Below are 21,924 nucleotides of genomic sequence, written 5' to 3' on the forward strand. Positions count from 1 at the left end.
AAACTGGCATAAAGCTTTTCTATAATCCAGTAAGATGGTTAATAAGAAGCAGAGCAGGTCCTGCTGGTGCTATTCTGGCCCCTTCATGTTCCCTTGGCAGTTTTCAGATATTTCCATATAAACTATTACCATTACCACACTTTTCAAAAAGAAAATATTAGAATCTAGCAAGTTCACTTTTTTTTTTAGCTTTTAAGTTTTTAAGCTTTCAAGTATTAGTATCCAACTGAACTGCAGTGTTTTTTGTTTTTTTTGTGGCAAAACTACATTATCAGGGTGATGTAAACATAATTTAGTTTTCAGTTTTAAGCCTGAAGGTAAAATGATTAGAAATTGCTTTAAATGTTTGTGCATAATTACATCATTTAAAACTCATATCTAATTTAATTTAGACCATCCCATTCCTTTAGTTCTGGATGTATAAAATGACAGCTGCAGTCCCTGTCTATGTGAATGTGTTGCTTTTAAAGAGTGAATTCTCCACATGAATAAACCCACGGAGCTATTTTCTTTGCTTTGTATTAAAAAGCACTTTATTGAAAAAGTATTTACATCAGAACCAAAGTCAATGGTGACCATACAGTACAATTACAATATTGCTCCCCTTCCCAACATTTAGCAAAAGCTCTTAAATCTACAAGGCATCATTTCTTCCAGCACAAAAAAACTTCATCTCCGTGCAAAACATTTCTTTTTTTGTAACGGGTTGTGGAAGTCGCTGCAAGTATCACTTGCACCACAGCATTTTATTCATGTTCTATAACGTTTAATGGCCAGCATAGTACAGCAAATAACAGGTTTTAGCTAGACCTGTTGATGCACTTTAAGTACCGGGTGATGCACACTAATGCATCATAGCTAGTTTTAGTCATGATGCTAGCAGAGAGCAATTGCGTCTTTTCCTCCTGCATCCCACATCCCAACACACATACTTTCCCTTATTCAACCAGAACCTGCATTCAGTTCATTATAAAACCCTTCATGAAAAGTCCAAGGCCCCTAGAACTTCTCCCATTCACACAACTGGAGATATGGAGTGAGAGAAGACACTGAAGTCTGTCGCTGCGTTTGTTTGTTTGGGGTCTCTGCAGTTCAATCCATTTTGAGGCTGCGGTAGATATAGCGAATAAATGCCAGCGATGCCCAGAACGACACGCTGCCCAGCATCAGCGAGAACACCATCGCTGTAAGCAGGGAGTATCCGAAGAACTCAGAGCTTTGCACCAGGCCGCTCATGGAGGAGCGGTTACGATAGTAGAAAACAGAATAGACAAAGATGAAGAGGCCCGTGGATCCGGTGCTCAGAACACTCCTCCACCACCACCTGTAGTCCTCGCCCGACAGCAGGAAGTAGGTCAGGGCTACGGAGATGCAGGCGCCCACCGAGAGGAGGATGGCGAAGACACAGAGCAGGATGCCGTAGAGGGTGTAGTGTTCTCGGCCCCAAACGGTGGCGAAGATATAGTAGAGTTCCACTGAGATGGCACTGAGGGAAGGTAGAGTTAAAATATAGATCAAAATGCAGGGATTAAACAATCCTAAATGCAATAATCTGTAAAGGCAGATTATTCTAATAGAAAAGAATATGAAATAATTAGTTCTCGTGAACTTTTTTACATTTTGTCTCTTGAAACTAAATGTAAACCTTTGGCCTACATCATACGAAACTCAAAATCCCCTTGTTGAACATGGTGAAGGCAGCATCATGCTGTGGGGATAGTTTTCTTAAACAAGGACAGGGAAGGGGGTCAGAGTTGTTGGATTTATAGATGCAGCTTAACTGGAAGAAAACCAGCAGATTTTACATCGGATCTGACTGAACCTGATTTATTCCTAACACCTGGTTAAAAAAAAAACAAAAAAAAAAAACAATAAAGTGAATTTGTAAGATTTTTTAAACCAGCAATATACATCTCCTTTAAAATGATGCATTGTGTTTAAATCTAAAATAGAAACCAACAAACACGAGGAAGTACTGGATAAAATGTGACAACATATGAAAAAGTATGAATTCTTTAGCAAGGTGCTGCATCTGCTAATCCAGAGCATTTATGGAAAGCCATTGCTGACACAATCTGAAGCAGATATCCAAACTTAAAAATTTCTAAAGCTGTAATATCTTCACGCAGAGTCAGACCTCACCTGAAAGGCAGGAAGCCACCGATGGCCATGTGTACCACGGCGTGTTTGTACCAGGGCTGAGGGGGGATCTGCCGGGGGATGTTACGAGTGCGGCACGGCGCCTGGAAGCTGCCGGCCCGGTTCTTTCCCACAATCCCGCCGATGACGGTGAGGGGGAAGCCAACCAGAACCCAGGCACACAGCAGGAGGAGCACTGTGGTGGCCGGCAGAGCCTGAGTGGAGCCGCTCCACCAGTGGACGGAGTTCACCACGCTCCAGGTGAGGAAAAGGGGAGCTGTGGAAATGTGGGACCCATAGTCAGCAGAACGCATCTACTAACACTTTATGCATCAGTGGAGCTCAACTGAAGCATATCAGAAGGGGAATCCATTAACTTGAACAAAACAATGCAAATTGTAAAAAATATTAACGACTCCTAAACTAATTGGATACATTATTTATGTCCTGATCATTTCTCTTATCTTTCACTAAGTTTGCACATTCCCACTAGATTCAAATATTAAATTGCACCTTGAAAATCTGCTAAATGGATGAAACCTACTCAACCCATAGATTTGCAGCATGCGCAGGAAAACCAAATCCAAGAGGAAGAAGAACAAATATTAACTCCTAACACTGCATTCCGCTGATTTGACACAAACAGGAGGGATTGATGTTTAAAACGTTTGGTCATTAGCATGCTGCTTCGAAAAGTGAGTTTTAAACTTAAAATTTTTTTAATTCAGATCAGAGTCCTCGTATCGGACGTCAGAGTTTTTCTCCGGCTGTTTAGAGCTTAAAATAATGGAGGCTGCTGCTCACTGCTGCTCAGCAGGCTGAAAGAATGTTTCTACAAATTGGATTGTTGGGTAAAAGTAACAGAAAAAAAAACACATTAAAAACACAAAACATCTTGATAGGTAGGTTAAAGGAGCTCAACGCATCACTTCAGAAGTACATTTATTAAGCAGACAATAGCAGCCTAGCTACCCCAGCAAGAAGCCTGACTAATTAAGATAACTCATTTAGGGGCAAAAAAAAAAAAAAAAAAAGGTGTGATTTTCTTTATCTAACATCTGTTTATTTAATAATTGTTGATCAACTATAAAATGCAAAGTAATAAAGGGGTATTTTAATACTCTTTTCATTAAAAGTTCAATTAATTTCCACCTGCAGCACCTAACTTTGATTAAGGGCAATAAATAAACACCAATTCCCTACTGTGACATTTTTGTTTTCTGCAAACGTAGAGCTTTCATAGACCCAAAATCAGCTGAGAAGAAGTTCATCAGTAAAAACCTTTTGAAAGGATCTTTTCCAAACATCTGTGACAGCAGAAAGATCAGCCAAGGCCCAGGACCTTGGAATGCCAGAACAAGCCTTTATGCTGCAGTTTTATTTATCAAATATCGTCCCAGTGCTGTAGTGAAAACCTCAGCATTGCTCTGGATGTTCAGTGCAAACACAGATTGTTTGAGCTCACACACAAGGTTAACAAGACACATGAATAAATCAGCACACTGGAAAAAAAAAATAGAAATTTAAATAAGTTGTTTCTTAAAATAAGTGCATTTTTTTCTTGAATTTAGGAGGTAAGTCTGAAACTTTGCCAATGCAGCAAGATAATTTACACTTAAACTAAGGAAAAACAATTGCATTAAGAGCATATTATCTAATCATCTTATTTTAAGAGTAAAAATACTATTTTCATTGGCAAATCATCTTATTTACGGTACCTACTCAAATTGAGGGTACATACATGCAATGTAAGAGTTTTTTTTAAACTTGTCTAGAAATAAGTAAATTGTAATTGTCTTTCCTTCTTCCCAGCTGAACTATTTGAGTTTGCACAATTTCCTCCATAAAAAATAAGACTTAGAGAGCCATTCTAGTTTAATTGAGCCCGCTAAATGTATAAAAGTTGCCTATATTTAAAACGCTCTCGCTTGTTTGGATCTTATCTTATGTTTACATTCATTAAATTAGAGATTTAAGACAGAACAGACTGTTTAGCTTCTGCTTCTTAAAACATCACCTGAGAAAAGAGAGGAGGTGAGGATGATGTTCCACACCCAGCGCTGCCCGTTGATCTGCGTGTAGAAGCTGCAGGAGACGTAGCCCGACACGCAGCTGGTCAGAGCGTACAGGACGATGGCGGCCGAGTTGATGGCCCCGTGTCGGTGGACATTGAACATTCCCAGCAACGCCATGAGGATGATGGCTGAGGTAACAAGAGAGGCGAAATGATTTCCACTCCAGCAAAACATTGAAGATGGGCTTCTCATTGACTTAGATTTTTTTTTTTTGTTTCTACAAATTGTTGCTAAAAGTTTGAAGCCACTCTGCTTCTGAACAGTGATGGTTTCCATGGGAATTAGCCATTTGTTTGAATGTTTACGTCTAAGCGACTCCGATGGCTTACCAGTGGCCAGCGTCAGGAACTGAGCTCCAACGCCCAGAACGGCACACAGCAGGCTCTTAAAGGGCGGGAACCTGAAAACATCTGTATGGATGATTTTCCAGCCGTTGTCTCCTTGGTCCAAATCATCACAGCCGCCCTCCTCTTCCACATTGTACCTGAAAAACGACAGACCGGGCTTTTTAAACACCTCACCCGCCAGTTATTCCTCTGTATACTTTAACATTTAGCTTTCCTTAATTAGTAAAACTCCAGTCCTTCAGTCAGAAAGCACAACTCATTTAAGCCATCCATGTTTTGGTAGCCATTTAAAACCTTGTGAGGAGTTTGCAAATACATTGTTTCTACAGGACTGGAACGGAATATTGATAGGATACCAGTAGATAGCTTTATATAGGAACAGCATTATCAAGAATTTAACTTTTATTTATTTACTTTTTCATGAGTTGCAGCTTTGCTAAGTGCTGGAAAGGATTAAAGAGACTTTTTAGCCCCATTTTGACATCTGATTTTCGATACTAGTTTATTTTTACCTGGTTTATTTCTTATTTTAGCAACAGTTTTTATTAGTTTCAGTTACAGTTTTAGTCTTTTATGTAATTTCAGTTACATACTGGGGCCAAGACAAAAAAAGAAAGAAAAATGAAACTAGAATAGTAAGTAATAATGAACGGGTTCCAGGCCCCATCCCCAGCGATTAGTCCCCCGGGGAAACTAGACCCCATATGAATGAATTATGATAAAGACACAAACGAAAACTAAAAAAATCTCTCTTAAAACTCAATTCATTTAAATAACTTTTGTAAACTCTTAGTACAGTTTCAGTTAGCTTTTTTTTTTAATTTTTACTAGGATCACATTTTTATTTTTTTATCAGTTAACTAGAATGTTTTTTCAATTCTAATATTCTTGGTATCATTCATGTATCATTTATCTTCTATATTTACGTGTTCAGTCAGATCTATGTTTAGAAGCAATCCCTGAAGCTATGCACATTTCTGTTGACTTGAAGATTAAGGAGGCTTTGTAACCCCAACTAACCCAGCAGCATGTTGAGGCCGATCAGCACAAACTTTAAAACTTAAAAAAAGTTTACAGACAAACATGTTCATAACAATTGCAATGAAAAAATACAGAGAATATAGCTACAATTCTAAGAATAGAACCTTTTTCCTTCACTTCAAAGAACAATTTAATAATTCAGTCTAAATCCTTGCTTTACAAACTCAAAATGTTTAAAGTTTCAGCTAAACCATTTATCCCTGACTGTTTACCTTCATAAATACCATTTAAAGAACTTATTTTAGTCTGTGTTGTAATGATTTCACCACCATCTGTTAGCAGTGAACAGATATGAAAGTCTGACCAAAATCCCAAAATCTTTGGATTCTAGTGGTTTTTAACTGAGATTATTTTCTTATTTTTTGGCAGTAGTGCACTGCAAAAACGATCTAGAAATAAGTTTAAAAAATCCTTAAATTAAGAGTATTTACCGTACCCTGTATCTGAGTAGGTAAATGAGATGGAGCCTATGGAGTGAGTATTTTTACTCTTAAAATAAGATAAGTAGATAACATACACTTGAAATTTACAATGCAATTGTCTTTTCTTATTTTATCACTTGGTCCTATTTTCTCTCTGTTCGTATCAGTGCGCGCCGTCATTCAGACAGCTAGGGCCTACTAACCTGACAACAGCCAGATGCATGTCTCCCTCCGCCCAGCTAGGAGCTAGGCGGAGGGAGACATGCATCTGGCTGTTGTTGGGCTCGCTGTCTGAATGACGGCGCGCACTGATACGAACAGAGAGAAAATAGGACCAAGTGATAACGACATGTGACTTTTTCCACTACAACGTTTTTGGGATGCAAAAATATCACTCTTTTGAACACATAATGTTTTGGGAAGAGAAACGTTTTATTTCGCTGGGTCTAGCAAACCTGCCGGACTACTTTCGGCTTGACCAAAACTGGACGAGAACTCTGCTCACAGGACGCTGCCAGGGGTAAGTCAGTGTGATTGCATGACACTGGTGATGGGGATGCCATACAGATTCATGTCAAAAATACCGAACTATCCCTTTAAATGTAAATTGTCTTGCTCCATTGGCAAAATGTCTCTTTTACCTCTTCAATCCAAGAACAAATGCACTTATTTTAAGAAAAAATGACTTCTCTAGATTGACTTCTCTAGATTACAGGAAATTGGATGGAGAGAGAAGAAAATCCATGGTTGAGAACTAAAACCAGTTGCACATGGATGGCGCATTCTACGCTGAGTCACCAACGCCACCAACTAGGACTAGTTTTTGCTCCTAAATATTTTATTCCTATTGCATATTTTATTCCTATGGTTCTCTGCATTGACTCCTAAATGACGTTTCTAAGAGCCAATTGGAGGCAAATTTATTGATAAAGGTTAAAATACAAAATTGATACTTTTTTGTTAAAATTAGCATTTAATTTTAACAACACTGCAGCGTTAAAAGCATAGAATATAAAAAGGCAAACTTATAATGTATATTTTTGGGCTTTGCGCACTTTCATCTGGTTTGGTCTGCCGCGGTTTCCGTAGACTCGTGAACGAGATCTTAGGAAATCCTATACACTACTGTTTATGCTCTAAAAACATTCTAAATGACTTTGTTTCGAGTAAATTATGGACGCTACCCATTCAGGACACTTGGAATACATTGGACGAGCAGTATGGAGGAATATTGACACGTTTTTTGTGGACTTTTATGGACCTTTCTGCCTCGGGCGCCATAGACCTCCATTATTTGAATGTCAGCAGACAGCAAGAAGCCTCCCAGATCTCCAGATGCATTTGAGATATCAAAAAAGTACTCCAGAGTGTTGTTCAGCATGGGGGTGAGTAGAAAATGAAGGCTAATCATGTTTTGGGTGTACTATTCCTTTAAGGACATTTTTTTTTACAAAATTAAACCAGGTGAAACAAAAATATATCCACTTGGAGTATTGATAGATGAAAAAGTTATTTTTTTTTTAATCTTAATTGCAAAATGTTTAAATATTTTTTTTTTTTACAATTTTGATAAAGCATATTTCACAGTCTCTATATTCCATTTAACGATTAATCGATTACTAAATTAGTTGATGATTATTTCCGTAACGATTAATCCTATTCATTGTTTCAGCCCGAATGTGGACATAAACTTTACAGACATCAAAATATCTCTTGATCGCTATTAAATCCAGACATGGAGCAGAAAACTAAAGAATTCTCGTTAAAACCCAACAGTAGAACAACAGTAAACTGACTAAAATGGGGGAAGTGAAGCTGTGTTCACCGGGGTTCATCAGAGCGGTGATAGCTAAATGCTTACTCACCTGGCGAAGTCATTCTTAAGGACCCGCATGAGGATGATGATGACGAAGCCCAGCAGCAGCACCACCAGCACCAGCGAGTTGATGATGGACAACCAGTGGATCTCCAGGGTTTTCGGAAAGAACGAGTAATCTCTGAGGCGCTCGGCTCTCCGAGCAAAAGGCAGGTTGGACTCGTACCAGCGGACGCTGTAGGTGTGTGTGATGGTCAGGCTGCCTCCCCCCACGCCGACTCCCCCCACCGCTGACCCTGCCCCCTCCTCCAGGGGAAAGGGCTTGACATCCTTCACAGAGACGTTGGCGAAGATCACGTTGTCGCCGTTGTACTCGATGTTGAAGTCGAGGTGAGTCCACAAACCCACCTGACAGGGAAGAAGAGGCGACCGAGGGTGAGAAGGCGAAGGGATGGCGTACAACAGATCTACACAGGTCCTCTGTTCACCTTATGGCTGTGAGGCAGGAAGCCGCTCTCCTCTATGTATCCCACAAACCCCCAGATGGGAATATCGTCCAAGACGAATTCAAAGTAATACAGTTCCTCGATGGCCTCGCGGAGCTCGTCCACCTGAGGAACACAGAAAAGAAGCAAATTTATTCACAAATGCAGAAAACCACTGAGTGTAATCCATCTTCAGCTAAACTAGCCCACATTTACAGGCAAAGCAGATATTTAAAGCCTAAAATTGCAGCAAACAAAGAACAAAACAGTCAGAAATCAAACATTGAACTTGCTGCAGCAATAAAAGCTGAACTGTTACCATGCATCCTATAAATTACCTGTTTTTCTGATAGAGTGAGCTTGCAGAGAGTTTTTCTTTCCACATTCTCTCTGAAGCGGATGTGGTATAAAGACTCGGCCATCCTGTCCCCGTCCAGCACTTCGCCCAGACTCAGGGACTTGTGGTGCACCTGAAGATTTCACGCAAAAACAACAGGTGGGATTGTCAATGAGAAACAGGAAGCAGCCTGAGTCAGTTAAAGATCAGCCAACCTCCGTCGCCACATGCCAATACTATTTCATTGAGCAATTTTAAGCTTTGTGGGCCTACAAAAAACTATACAATAAGTCAGCAAAAGTCATCTTTTATTGTCTATACAAAAGAAAGGGCCCAATAAAGGCTGGTTAAGGACACTAAGGGACATTTAATGTTTTTCTTTATTTATTTAAAGTAGCTAAAAGTGCATTGTATTCTCCTTTATAGCAAAACTGTAACACATACAGGAATTTTACTATATTTGGGCATTAAAAGTACAAGATTCACAGCAGTTTGACTGAAAGCTTTTGTTTATTGATGCTGCCAATGTGAAATGAAACATCCTCCAAATAAATGAATCCGTATAAATTCAGTGGTTTAAAACAGCAACTGAAAGCCCTTGTTTTATTACGTCCTCAGAGCAGTGAGTTCTGACCTTATCTGGTCTGCAAACAGGCAGGGTGTAGTAGTGATAAGTCTCCTGAGGGTTATGATAAGGGCCCACTTTGTTGACATAAAGAGTCACATTGTCCCCTTGCTTGTAGCCCAATGCCCAGCCTGAGAACAAGCCCAGGATCAAGACACAGAGCGCTGCCATCGTCCTCCTGTAGCCACCGGGGAGCTATCCAGTTCCAGCACCTGCAGCAAACACACAGTTTATCAGATTGTAGCGATCATCTCTCTCTATGTAGACGTCCAAACTACTACTCCAAACAGGGTAAATCAGTCTTTCATTCATTTTTTTTTATGTTTTAACAGCGATCAAAACACAACTTGAAGCATTTCAGCATCATGAAAGTCTTAAAAGTTCAAAAAGAGATGCTGCTCTGCTTGTTTGGGTTTTTCTAAAAAAGAGACATGGACCTAAATCTCATCAACTATGTGGATTTTAATTTAAAAATATGTAAATATAATATTTTAAACCTTATCATATATTTAATAGATAGCTCATCTTTTTTTTTCTTTTTTGTGATGGCACGCCTTCTTAATTTGACGACTAATTGTCGGAGCTGTGTATTATAAAGGAATTTGTTATGTGAACTGCTTTGACTTGGAACCAGAGCATCCTGGCACTTTAACCAAAGACACATTCGTCTTCAGAAACAGAAACAGGCTGAGATTACAGGGAGGCTCAGTGTAAGAGGCTAGGGAAAAAAATCCATGATTATTTCAATAGGTTTCACATTGAATCATCGCTATAGCAGACATTTTGGGACTTTTTCCTGCTTTTTTGTGTTTTATTACAAAAACACCAACAAACAACAAACCTCTCCCAGCTCATTAACTACTGAAAACATGGATTTTTAAAGTTTATCACTGAAAACCTTAACAGAAAGGTCCTAAAGTTGTGTCTCTGATCTTACATCCTCCATGAAGGCTGCAGTGAAAACAGAACAGCTTCATTTCAACGTCTGCTGATTTCCAGGAATCTCTAGAAATCGATGGAGCACACACTCCTATGCTTCTAAGTTTCAGTGTTAAAACATTCATTGTCATTTACTAGCAGCCTGGTCGCTATTAATATCAACTGCCACCGATTCACACTGCTCCAACATCCAAACTAGTTTAGATACATTTTTTCATAATAGCCTTTTTAAAAATAGATGCTCTTTTTTTAAACCTGAGAGCCATAAAATGCAATCATGCAAACTTCAGCCACTGCCAGTCAGCTGGCTGAAAGACGTAGTAGAAAGCTACCGCTTATCGCAACCCAAATTCAGCTTTAGTTAGAAAAAAAATGGATAGTCATGGTGAGGAAACGCAACACGTGCCCTTCATCATCTCTTATAAGGAAATGCTGTTTTAAAACTACAGCAGGTTGACTGGTGGTTTTAAATAAAGATAACACATTCATACCATCTTAAACCTCCCAATAAAAAGCTTGCTAGAGAAACGTGCAAACAAATATGACTATGAAGACAGATTAAACACAACAGAATGAAAGTTTTACAGCGTAAGCTCATCTATTATTGACGGTATATTAAGCGAAAGGGATTTTCTTAGGTCATGTCTGCAGACCAGAACTTCTGTCACTTCTGTATTTTATGAGATATTGAGCTGAAAAGAAAGACAGACTACAATGATCACAGATTTCGCTTATGGTGACCTATTTAGGACGTCTGTAAAATACATTAAAGATGCATAAGTACAAGATTTTATTGGCTAAAGAAGAGAAACAAGTCATATTAGCTGTGATTAAAAAGAGTTTAAATAGACTTTTTTGTGTCATTGTTTTTTTTCCATCCCCCTCTCAAAATCTAAATCTAAAAATCCACTCACAGTAGGCACCCAGCTAAGTAATGATGCAGACATTTCCGCTGTATGATTAAGTAAAATTCTTTAACATTTAAAAAAACAACATGAAATGAAAAAAATCCTCTTGTTTCTTTAGTTTGATTTCATCCCAGAAGCAGCCGGTTTCCAGCTGATCCCTGTAAACACCATGGTGGCAAATTATGACAGCTTTCAATCAAGCTTCTCCAGTGCATCACTTGAAATCAGAGCAAGAATTTAAACTTTATGTGTTTAAGCCCCCGGCCTAAAACACCATGACAGATACTGCCTTGCATGTAGTGATGTCTAATGGAAAAGATAATGACAGTATAAATCTGTTTCTTTACTTTCTGGGTCTATTTAGGTTAAAAAAAATCAGATTATCAATGAGTACAGGGACTCAGTAAACTGTCTGAAAGGTATAAATTGAAGAACATTTTTCAGACCAGCCATAAATGAGTTTGCATTGCTGTAAAAGCCTGATAACAATGAGTGGAAGCAGTGGGTGATGCAGCAGTTATGCTTGACTTCAGCTCAGGATACCATCCAAATGGTTTCTATTACAGCTGGCCTTCACATGATCTCTGAATAACTTAAAAAAAAAAAAAAAAACACAAGCCATCCCGTTTTGCTCATGTTTTTTTCACAGACTGATTCAAATCAATCTATTTTTGACCAACATTTCCTGCAAATCCATAAATGTTTCCAGTTATGGTTTCATTTTTATGTAATTTTCATACATTTTATCAGTTAACGACTATGAACAGGGGAAATATGCAAATAAATAGGAAAGAAATAGATAATTTAATTTAGCAGTAGTTCAAAATACAGATTATGGAATGCAAACTTGATTTTAGGATGTTTTTGATGCTGATTAAAACTCACAATGTTGATTAAATGACATAAAATCATAGCAAATGATATGTTTAGGTGACAAGTGAGAGTAAGTAGTTTTAAAGAACCTTCATCACACTGAAACTTTCACTGATACCTGTGCATAAACATAAAATATATTAACTTGTCGTTTTAAAATACCTCAAACAGTTTTTTTTTTAAACTGTGATCATTCAGTCTCACCGTCGATTCACCTCCGTGGCGATGAAGAAGCAACCAAACCAGTGTGGCGGCTGGATCGCTCGGACTCCAGGCCCAGACGGTCCGTTAACGCTCACCGAGTAGCCTTAACGTTGGAGCCGGACACCGGGGGACATCCGGGATGCTGCACGTTAAACTGCCCCCACCCCTTCGCTTAAATCCGGGTACACTCAGTACTTTTACTGACAGGAGTAAGAGAAGAAAACGGGGATCCGACAACACGTCACCTGAAGAAATAAAAAATAATGACGACTTGCTCCACTTTTCCGGTTAGGGCGGAGAAACAAAACAAACACATATCCTATGTTACAGCTATTTTATTAGCTGTAATATCCCACCCTTTTTTCAAATCATTATTCCAATGCTCAGCGGGAAATTACCAAAAAATAAAATAAAAATGATTGAATCCTTGATAGCACAACGTATTCACTATTTTTCCACGGACCCGGATTTCCTCCAACCTCAAAGAACCAATCCAGTTCTCCGGTTCGACTTCCGCGTTAGTGCTAAGGCTAGTATAATCGCACGGAGCGATCGATGCGCGGGTCCGCAATGGTCTGTGATCCTGAGATGTTCGACGGTTTGACTAGTAATGCCTTGCTAATAGATTTCCCCGCGAAACACACGCAGTTACTGGCGCTCGAAACGCTCCTGCGCGTGGCTAAACTAGCTAAACGGTAAGTGTGTGTAAACATGTAAATTTTGACCGTTATTACGAAACACAACATTAGAGCTGCATGTAAATTATCTCTTTGGCTTATATAGTAGCGCTCCAGTCATTCAGATGTTCTTTATAGCTCCTTTTTGATAGCAAAACTAGCTTCCAACCGTGTTAGCAGATATTTTCTAAAGTTGTCTCCCTCTGATATTTCTTATTGCATAGAGCTAATTCATTTCATATTCAACAGTACACAATGCTGATATATAAACACACTGGTCACTGTTGGGTTTCCATATTTTAGTGGTTTAAATGAGGCATGATGCGCAAACTAGAGCGACTCCATTGTTTTGATTGCATCTTTTTTACAGATAGCATCTCAGGATGGGAATTCAAGGACTGGCCAAGCTGATTGCTGATCACGCCCCTGGTGCGATTAAAGAGCAGGACATCAAGAACTATTTTGGTAATTCTAACAGTCTATTTTCTGCATAAAAATTGCACTGCAAAGATTTTTTAAATCTAAATAAGTAATTTGTCCTTAAAATAAGTGCATTTTCTCTTGAATGGAGGAGGTAAGTGAGGTACTTTGCCAATGGAACAAGACAATTTGCATTTAAAATGAGAAAAAGCAACTGCATAGTCTTATTATAAGCACATATTATCATCATATTATCTAATTATTTCATATTAAGAGTAAAAATACTCATTCCAATGGCAGTTCATCTTATTTACCTCCTTAAATTAAGGGTAAATACACTTGATTTAAGAAATTTTGATCTTAACAATAGGGTAAATGTTGTGATGGTTTGTTGTAGGCCGGAAAATTGCAATTGATGCCTCCATGTGCATCTACCAGTTCTTGATTGCCGTGAGACAGGATGGGAACGTTCTGCAGAATGAAGATGGAGAGACGACAAGGTATGTTATCAGTGACTGATTTCTGATCACTATTGCAGATTTAGTTGTTTTACTTTTATAGATCAATTGCCCAAGAGGTCTATGGGCAATAAACAAAGATGTCTTTGATCTTCCTATTTTTGTTGTAGCCACCTAATGGGAATGTTCTACCGCACAATCCGAATGTTGGAGAATGGGATCAAGCCGGTGTACGTGTTTGACGGAAAACCTCCACAGCTCAAGTCAGCAGAGGTTTGTATGAGTTAGATCAGACTTATGAGATTCTGTTTGTAGCACTTTATCTTCCATTATTGTTCTATTTTTTCCTGGTTTAGCTCGAGAAGAGAGGGGAGAGGAGAGCAGAAGCTGAGAAAATGCTTGCTAAAGCTCAGGAAATGGGTACAACTTTTAAACATATAGTAAAAAGAAATCTGCACATTTCTTTTCTGCTGGTTTATAAATAAAAAAGTATTGTTTATTTCCTTAAAACAGGTGAGCAGGAGAATATTGACAAATTCTCCAAGCGACTTGTTAAAGTCACCAAGCAGCATAACGACGAGTGCAAGAAGCTGCTGACCCTGATGGGCGTGCCTTACATCGAGGTAACATTGAATAACCCTTACCTTTGAGAAATATGCCGATTCCATTTAAGTTTGATGGATAAATAAATAAAAAAAGGTCAAAACTGTGCTGGTTGGAAATGACTAAAACTTTGAAAGTTTGTGAATTTGGGGAAAAAAAGCTTAAGGTTCTAAAATGTTTTAAAATCAGCCTTTAAAAGACATTCATACTTGAAAGTCTTTGATTTTTTTTAAAGGATCTTAAAATTTGACTTGAATAATTACAGCTGTTAGCATGTCATTATTTGTTCCGTCATTCGTGGTTAACGTTGGCATAACATTCAGTTTGGGGAGTGTTGGCCTAGTGAGTTAGAGCAGTGTGTTTGTGCTCTGAGAAGGTTTCTAGTATTCTGTTCGATTCCCACAGCCTGCACTCTGGGTCCCTGAGCAAGATCCTTGTGATTGCTCCCCGGGCGCCACACAATGGCAGCACACTGCTCCCCAAGAGGAAGCGTTAAATGCAGAGTACGAATTTCCCCATTGTGGGACAGTAAAGGATTTACATTTTTTTATATTTACTTTTTTTCTAATTCAAAAATACTTTATTAATATCAAAAAGGAATTTAAAAGTTTAAATGTTAATTAAACATGCATCGTTCTGTGCCATATTCTAACAGTAGAACTAAACCTCATCGAGGCATTGCATCATGATACACACACAGACCCCAAAAAGAAACAATCTGGGGAGTTTTTTGTCAGTGTTTAGAGTTTTTTGTGTGTGTTTATGCTGCGGTCTACTACTTGCGCCTTAAATCTAATAATGGAGAGGTCAAAAAGGAGGAATTTTGCACCTGTTCAGGATCACTTTGATCAGATTTCTTGCTTATCAAAATGAAACCATATTATAAAAGTATTTTCGGTTATTACGGTACATCTTTAATTTTATCACGTTCATTTTCACTGAGACCCCCTCACATTAACATAGAACTTTTCATACTGTTAATGTATTTAGATTATTCTTTTCAAATACTTAATTTTATAAAACTAAAACGTTCAGATTTTTTTCTTTTAATTCATTCACCACTAGATGGCCTTAGTGAGCATTTGCAGCTTTTATGAGGCTTAGAGAAATCAACCTTTTTGCAACATGTTTTTTGAAAAGCTTTGAGGATTTCAGTCTCATCTATCCATAACATATTCATTTATTGTGGATATAAATGTAAGATATATCTTTAATCTACAGTCTAATCTATAGTCTTTAATTCATGGCCTTTAGTTTTCATTGAATTAGCATATAAATAGCATATTCAGATGTATCTATACATACAAGCTGCTTTCTGTGGTTCTTTAATTTGAGCAACTTAATCCAGAAAATTCTCTGCATTTGATTTGAACCAACCCTGTATTTGCTGTAGGCTCCTTGTGAGGCTGAAGCCAGCTGTGCTGCTCTGGTTAAAGAAGGAAAGGTCTTTGCTACAGCAACAGAGGACATGGACGGACTGACCTTTGGGACAAACGTCCTGCTGAGACACCTCACAGCCAGTGAAGCAAAGTAAAATCCTTTTAATCTTCTTGACAGTACAGCTAAACTGGATCTCTACTGATATCAATAATTATTGTTATAATGAAAATCAAAAAAGAGCCTTTATATGCATTTATAGGAAATACACACAAATATCAGTCACAATAAACAAATGTCTTTTTTGCTTCAGGAAGCTTCCTGTTCAAGAATTCCACTTTAATCGCATCCTGGAGGAAATGGGTCTGACCAATGAGCAGGTAGTCTGCTATTTTCCTCCTTGTTACTGAGGGTAAATGTGTATCTCTGCAGCACCGGCCTCACATTTCTCTATTGATTCTAGTTCATAGATCTTTGTATTCTGCTGGGATGTGACTACTGTGGCACCATCAAGGGAATCGGCCCAAAGAGAGCCATCGACCTGATCCGACAGCACGGCTCCATCGACGAGATCCTAGAGAACATTGACCAAAATGTAAGATGAAATCTCCTTGCCTAAGATTTTTTGTTTATCCTAAAAAAATTCAGGAAAGCCCTTTTTATTTCAGTACAGTAAATACTGACCAAACAAGGTTAGAAGTGTAGGATTATCCCAACTCTAATTGTATATCCAATAAAAGATGGATAACATTTTTATAGCGAAGAATGAAAGATAATTAACGATCAAATTAATTTGAAATTGAAGCAAATTATGTCTCAAATATAATGAAAATCAACCCTTGTCTGTACATCCATTTCTTCACCATGATGCACATTTGGAAATGTGTTGATATATTTTAAAACACATTTTCCATAAGTTCTTGTTTTTCCATCCTCTTCCGCTTATCGGGGGTCGGGTCGTGGAGGTAGCAGCTTTAGTAGGGAGGCCCAGACGTCCCTCTCCCCAGCCACTTGGGCCAGCTTCTACAGGGGAATCCCAAGGCACTCCCAGCACGGTCCCTCCAGCGTGTCCTGGAGGGACTCATTTCAGCCACTTGTATCTGGGATCTCGTTCTTTTTCGGTCATGACCCAAAGTACATGACCAGAGGTGAGCGTAGATCGACTGGTTAATTGAAAGCTTTGCCTTTTGGCTCAGCTCTCTCTTAACCAGAACAGACCCGTACGGCACATGCTTCGTAGCAGACGCCGCACCAATCCACCTGCCGATCTCCCCCTCATTCATGAACAAGACCCCAAGATAGCTACAACTTTGATTTATATGAAATTATTTATCTGAAATAGAAGCTGCTTCAACTTTTAGCCAGTGGGCTATATTGTAGGCGTAATAGTAAATAGCAACTGCTCTGATGTGTTACAAATTTTGTTGTGGATAATGTCAAACGTTTAGGGCCCAGTGCAGAACCTTGTGGCACCTTGGAGGTAAATTTCAGTAAATTAGTCAGATTTCAGTTTTTCTACTGTATACAGTGATTCACTGGTGTTGATAGGATGAGGCTCCTCTTCATCTTACATCACATCCTGATTGTTTTTATCAGCAGTCAATCGTCTAAGATCCAGTATTCGTCACTGTAAACCGGGGCTGCAACTAACGATTATTTTGCACGTCGATTAATCTGTCAATTATTTTATTTATTAATTGTTTTTTTGGGATTAATAATTGGATAGCCAGAAGACTTTTTGCGAAATAAAACCAGGATAAACTAAAACTTGACCATTTGAGGAGTTCTGGTGGATAGAGCATATTGATGGATGAAAATGATTTTTATCTTAAATGCTAAATGTTTACACACACACACACATATATATATATTTTTTTTTTTTTTTACGATTTTGGTATTATTGATGTGTTGCTATGTCAGTAAAAGACACGTTTTACTCCAGTTAATGATTAATTGATTACTAAATTAGTTAACAATTATTTAAATAATCGATTATTCAGGATTAATCCGATTAATTGGTTCAACCCCGCTGTAAACAGTCCCATAGTAAAGTTCCCATAACTGACCTTATTTTCTGTATATTCCATTATATTACTGCCACTGAGATAGTCATGCTATATTTAATTAATTTACCAACCCTTTGGAAAGATACTCAAATCCTGGAAATATTAAGCTATTAATCTATAAGTAGAAAACTGTTTTTCTTTTTTCAATTTTGTTTCCACTTATTTGGAAAAATTGCTGTTTGAAAGGACAGATATGTTGCAACATATTCACAAGTCGTTGCCAGTTGAATAAGTAGACTCTTTATATTTCAATATTTTGCAAAACTATTTCCCTCTTAAATAAAAAATATTTTTTATTTTGTTTGAATAATCTCTATCTTTAGCTTCCTAATCTCTTTATTACATGTTACTGTTAACTGACTCCTGTCCAGCTTTTACCCTAAAAAGAACACATTCATTATTCACTTTAGTCAATCCATACCGTTGATGTCATTTTGTGCATGTTCACCTTCCTGCAGAAGCATCCTGCACCCGAGGACTGGCTGTACAAAGAAGCCAGGAATTTGTTTCTGAAGCCAGAGGTGGTGGACTCGTCCACCGTGGAGCTGAAGTGGAGGGAGCCTGATGAGGAGGCGCTGATCCAGTTCATGTGCAATGAGAAACAGTTCAGGTGAGCTGAGGCATGCTGGCTCACAAAGCCTTTTTCTTTTGTTTTACAAAGATGCTGCAGTAGAGTGATCTGCTCTCACAGTGATGGCTACTTGAACTGTTCTTGCATAGTTAGTCCACTAGTCTCCACTGTTGGACTTTTATTTGCAGTGTTATGACTTTTCTATCGTGTAAATCTTATTTCAACAGTCCTTTTAGATATTTTTCTAAGCAGTTGCCCGCATGCCACATAAACAATTCAAAGTGTTATGTCTCCAAAAACAAAAAAGTCTAAATTGTTGCATGCAGCTGGGTTTATTGGAAATGCTGAGTCATTTTGGTGTGTTTGCAGCGAGGACAGGATCCGTAACGGCTGTAAGAAGATTCTGAAGAGCAGGCAGGGCAGCACGCAGGGAAGGCTGGACTCGTTCTTCTCTGTCACTGGATCCCTGTCCTCCAAAAGGAAGGTGAGCTTCGAAACAGCTGCCGCGCCTACTGACTGCTTCCACAGCAACCCAACATTTATTTAAATATTCTCTTAATATGAGTGTACTTGACGGTTACATATCATTTAACAGAGGACTTTACTTCTGTTTATTTCCTGAATTTTCTACTTTATCTCTGTGTTTTCAGGAACCAGAGACCAAAGGACCTGCAAAGAAAAAACAGAAAACTGGAGCTACTCCAGGCAAATTCAAGAAGGGCAAATAGCCTGAACTTGGTTCCCTGTTGATGTCTCTGTCATAACATATTCAATGAATCCTAAATTCGGCAGGAAAAATGCTGCAAAGGACGAGGTTTTTGTTGAATGATTGTTTCAATTATACAACTTTGTTGTTTACGACGATCCACGATACAAGCTAGCTGTATTTTAAGGTGCTGAATGGTTTTAGCAACGCATGTTCGAAATAAAAAGCTTATTTTGTAGTGAAAAATGTTTCCTGACTTCTTTTTTCATTTCAAATGATCACATCTGCAGAAAGATTTGAATTTCTCTGCAGTCCCATCACCTAAATTTGTAGAATAATTTTTTGTTCCTTGACATCGATAGTATTTTATTATCAGCTAACACACTGATCCCTATTGAGTTTCCACAATCATTCCAAGCATTCTTCACCAAATGTATCAACCAGCCTCCTTTTAAAAAGGTTTTATTTTTTACAACTAAATTTAGCTTTCATATAACTAGCCCTTAGGTCTGAACTAGCGAAAAAGATCTGCATAGTCAGTTTAATTTACATCTTAGACTAAAGATGCATTTTGTAAGAGCAGAATTTGCATGATTTTATAAAATCTCTTATTTGGAGGTGATTCAGTAGACTCTTGGTATATGAATTTATAACCCCTCCCCTACGGGATGGTCTTGGATACTTTTGTCTGAATAGTCTCTTTATAGCAGCAATGGTTCATTATCCCTGCAGTTATGTTCACCCCTCAAAACCAGAATTAAAACAACCGTTAGAATATGGATGCAATAATGAACACATGTAGCCCCAAACTGATCCTTATAGGACTGATCTGGGGCTTTGTGGCATGAAGGTTAAAACAGAATATCATATGCCATGATGTCATCAGAAGTCTGATTAGTTCAGTTTTGCAATAGATGTGTTTGAATTAGAAGTACAGTTTAACCTATAGGTTTGTTTTTTTTGGTAAGAATTATATATTATATTAGATACCATGTAAATTCTAATGTTGTACATAAATAAACCATAATTCACTTACGCTGAACATAAACCTGTGTTAATTTGAGTATCTGATGTGTTTGGTTCTTTCTCTGTGTTTTCTTTACGTGCAGAATCCATCTCCTGTTTTGGACGAGCTTAATAATTAATTTACCTTTCTATTGATCTCAGCAGTGGGCTGCCATCGTGGGGCACCCGGAAAGCAATCAGGGTTAAGGGTCTTGCTCAGAGACCCATGTTGGCAGTCTGTGGAAGTGGGTTTTGCACTTGCAACCTCAGAATTCAAGGCTCTATGCCCTGACCACTAGGCCGCCACTTCCCTCCAAGCTTTTCGTGCAGCACTCTGGTTCTGGGCCTTGTGCCAGTGTTCTTTGCTTGAGCCGGTTCGGCTAGATGACCGTGATTCATCCATTCTCTGCCTCAGTCAGTACTGGCTGCACGGCCTCAGTTCACCAGGCTCACCTCGGCATTTAGTGATTTTTTTGCTAATTTAATATACAAGTTAAATTATTCTGTCTGATCGAGCTTTTGTGTTGCAGAGAAATCCAATATTTTATTTATCCAATATTAACATATTTAAACTACTCATTAAAATTCTTGATGATTTACCAAAGGGTTTTTAAAGGGCAGTCACTCACTGAATTTCTACCCCAGTAGCTCACTCTGGTTGCATAACAAGGTCTTTGGATTAAATCACAGCATCCCGTTGGCTTATTATATTTTATTTCTCTGCTTTACACTTTATTTCTGTGCTATTTGTTATCAATTAGTGTATATTTAACATGATGAGACCACAATACAGAGTTAGATTACCGGATATCTGCAGAACAGGTAAAGAAGAAAGCAATGACGCAAAACGAGTCAGCAAATCCCAGAGACAAGTAGAGCTTTGAACACAATATGAATGTTGCTGTTAAGTTAAAAGGATCTAAAGCTGCCAAAACATTTACATTTGGCTGCCAGGTTAATGGACACAGTACACAGCTTAGTAATACTGATACTAGTGATAGCAGCGCTGTTCTCAGGCTCTAGATCTAGAGAGGGAAACTTGTATATGAAATTAGCAATTGTTCAAGTTAACAATTTGGTGTGTTGTCGGAAAATTTAGATTTATCTTCTATTGTATATTAATTTATCCTATTTACTCACTATGAAAGTTTTCACTCAGTCTGTTTCACCTGCAAGTCACACTATTCTCTGCAGGATGGTGTTTGTAGACCAGACATAGCTTCTTCCCTTAACAAACCAGATTCTTTCTCAAGGTTTATTCATAACATGTTACTGTTTAAGACATAAAATAACAGTTAAGTGATACAAAATATAATACAAAAACATCCAAAATCACTTATTTTCACCATTTTTAGCTATATAATCTTTAGAAGTGAGATATATATGTGAATAAATCATTATAAAAGCTTCTAAAAGCATCAGATAAGATTCTAATGTATTATTTGTTGGTTATAATGCGTGTTTGGTAAACAGAAACTCAAAAATGTGGCTTAGAAACAAAGAACATATGAGTTAAAGTAGGCGAAACTGATGCAGGTCTGTTTTTACTTGTTTTGGGCATATGCACATATATGTGCTCCCTGTTTTTCATGCTATGATTTCGCCAATTTCCAAAAGTCTCACGAAAAAAACATGTCTGTCATCATTAAGTACAACTTCTCAACCGTGTAATGTGAAAGTTTAATAAACTTACCATGGTTAGTTTTGGAGAGCCGAGTGAAAACGCTAGAGAAATCAAGCCGCGAAGTGGTGATTTCCTGCTCCCGGGAAAACACTGACGTTTCGCGCGTCACAGACACTCGCTGATTGGTCGAACGGCGCAATGGCGCG

The 21,924-nt window shown here is 38.2% G+C and overlaps 2 protein-coding genes across 3 annotated transcripts; one reads left to right on the forward strand and one right to left on the reverse strand.

Annotated features, from left to right (window-relative positions):
* Positions 1–503: 503 nt before the first annotated feature.
* On the reverse strand, positions 504–12,716 carry tm9sf1 (transmembrane 9 superfamily member 1). 2 transcript variants are annotated; one of them, XM_038305698.1, is made up of 10 exons: positions 12,568–12,716; positions 12,212–12,456; positions 9,297–9,499; positions 8,664–8,795; positions 8,329–8,451; positions 7,890–8,248; positions 4,544–4,698; positions 4,157–4,342; positions 2,143–2,416; positions 504–1,486 (listed from the first exon to the last, which is right to left on the reverse strand). In XM_038305698.1, exons 3-10 carry the CDS (start codon positions 9,456–9,458, stop codon positions 1,093–1,095), a joined length of 1,785 nt encoding a protein of 594 aa, XP_038161626.1. In that variant the 5' UTR covers positions 9,459–9,499; positions 12,212–12,456; positions 12,568–12,716; the 3' UTR covers positions 504–1,092. The 2 variants fall into 2 exon arrangements, with proteins under 2 accessions (XP_038161626.1, XP_038161625.1); XM_038305697.1 differs by having other exon boundaries at positions 12,212–12,702.
* A 39-nt stretch (positions 12,717–12,755) lies between these two features.
* fen1 (flap structure-specific endonuclease 1) lies at positions 12,756–19,335 on the forward strand. Its single transcript, XM_038305709.1, has 12 exons — positions 12,756–12,906; positions 13,259–13,353; positions 13,706–13,808; positions 13,937–14,039; positions 14,123–14,186; positions 14,280–14,389; positions 15,763–15,899; positions 16,060–16,126; positions 16,210–16,341; positions 18,271–18,422; positions 18,753–18,867; positions 19,034–19,335. Exons 2-12 carry the CDS (start codon positions 13,272–13,274, stop codon positions 19,109–19,111), a joined length of 1,143 nt encoding a protein of 380 aa, XP_038161637.1. The 5' UTR covers positions 12,756–12,906; positions 13,259–13,271; the 3' UTR covers positions 19,112–19,335.
* Positions 19,336–21,924: the final 2,589 nt, after the last annotated feature.

The sequence above is a fragment of the Cyprinodon tularosa genome, unplaced genomic scaffold (genome assembly GCF_016077235.1).
Source record: "Cyprinodon tularosa strain WSP-4 unplaced genomic scaffold, ASM1607723v1 ctg561, whole genome shotgun sequence".
In the NCBI taxonomy this organism is placed as follows: Eukaryota; Metazoa; Chordata; class Actinopteri; order Cyprinodontiformes; family Cyprinodontidae; genus Cyprinodon; species Cyprinodon tularosa.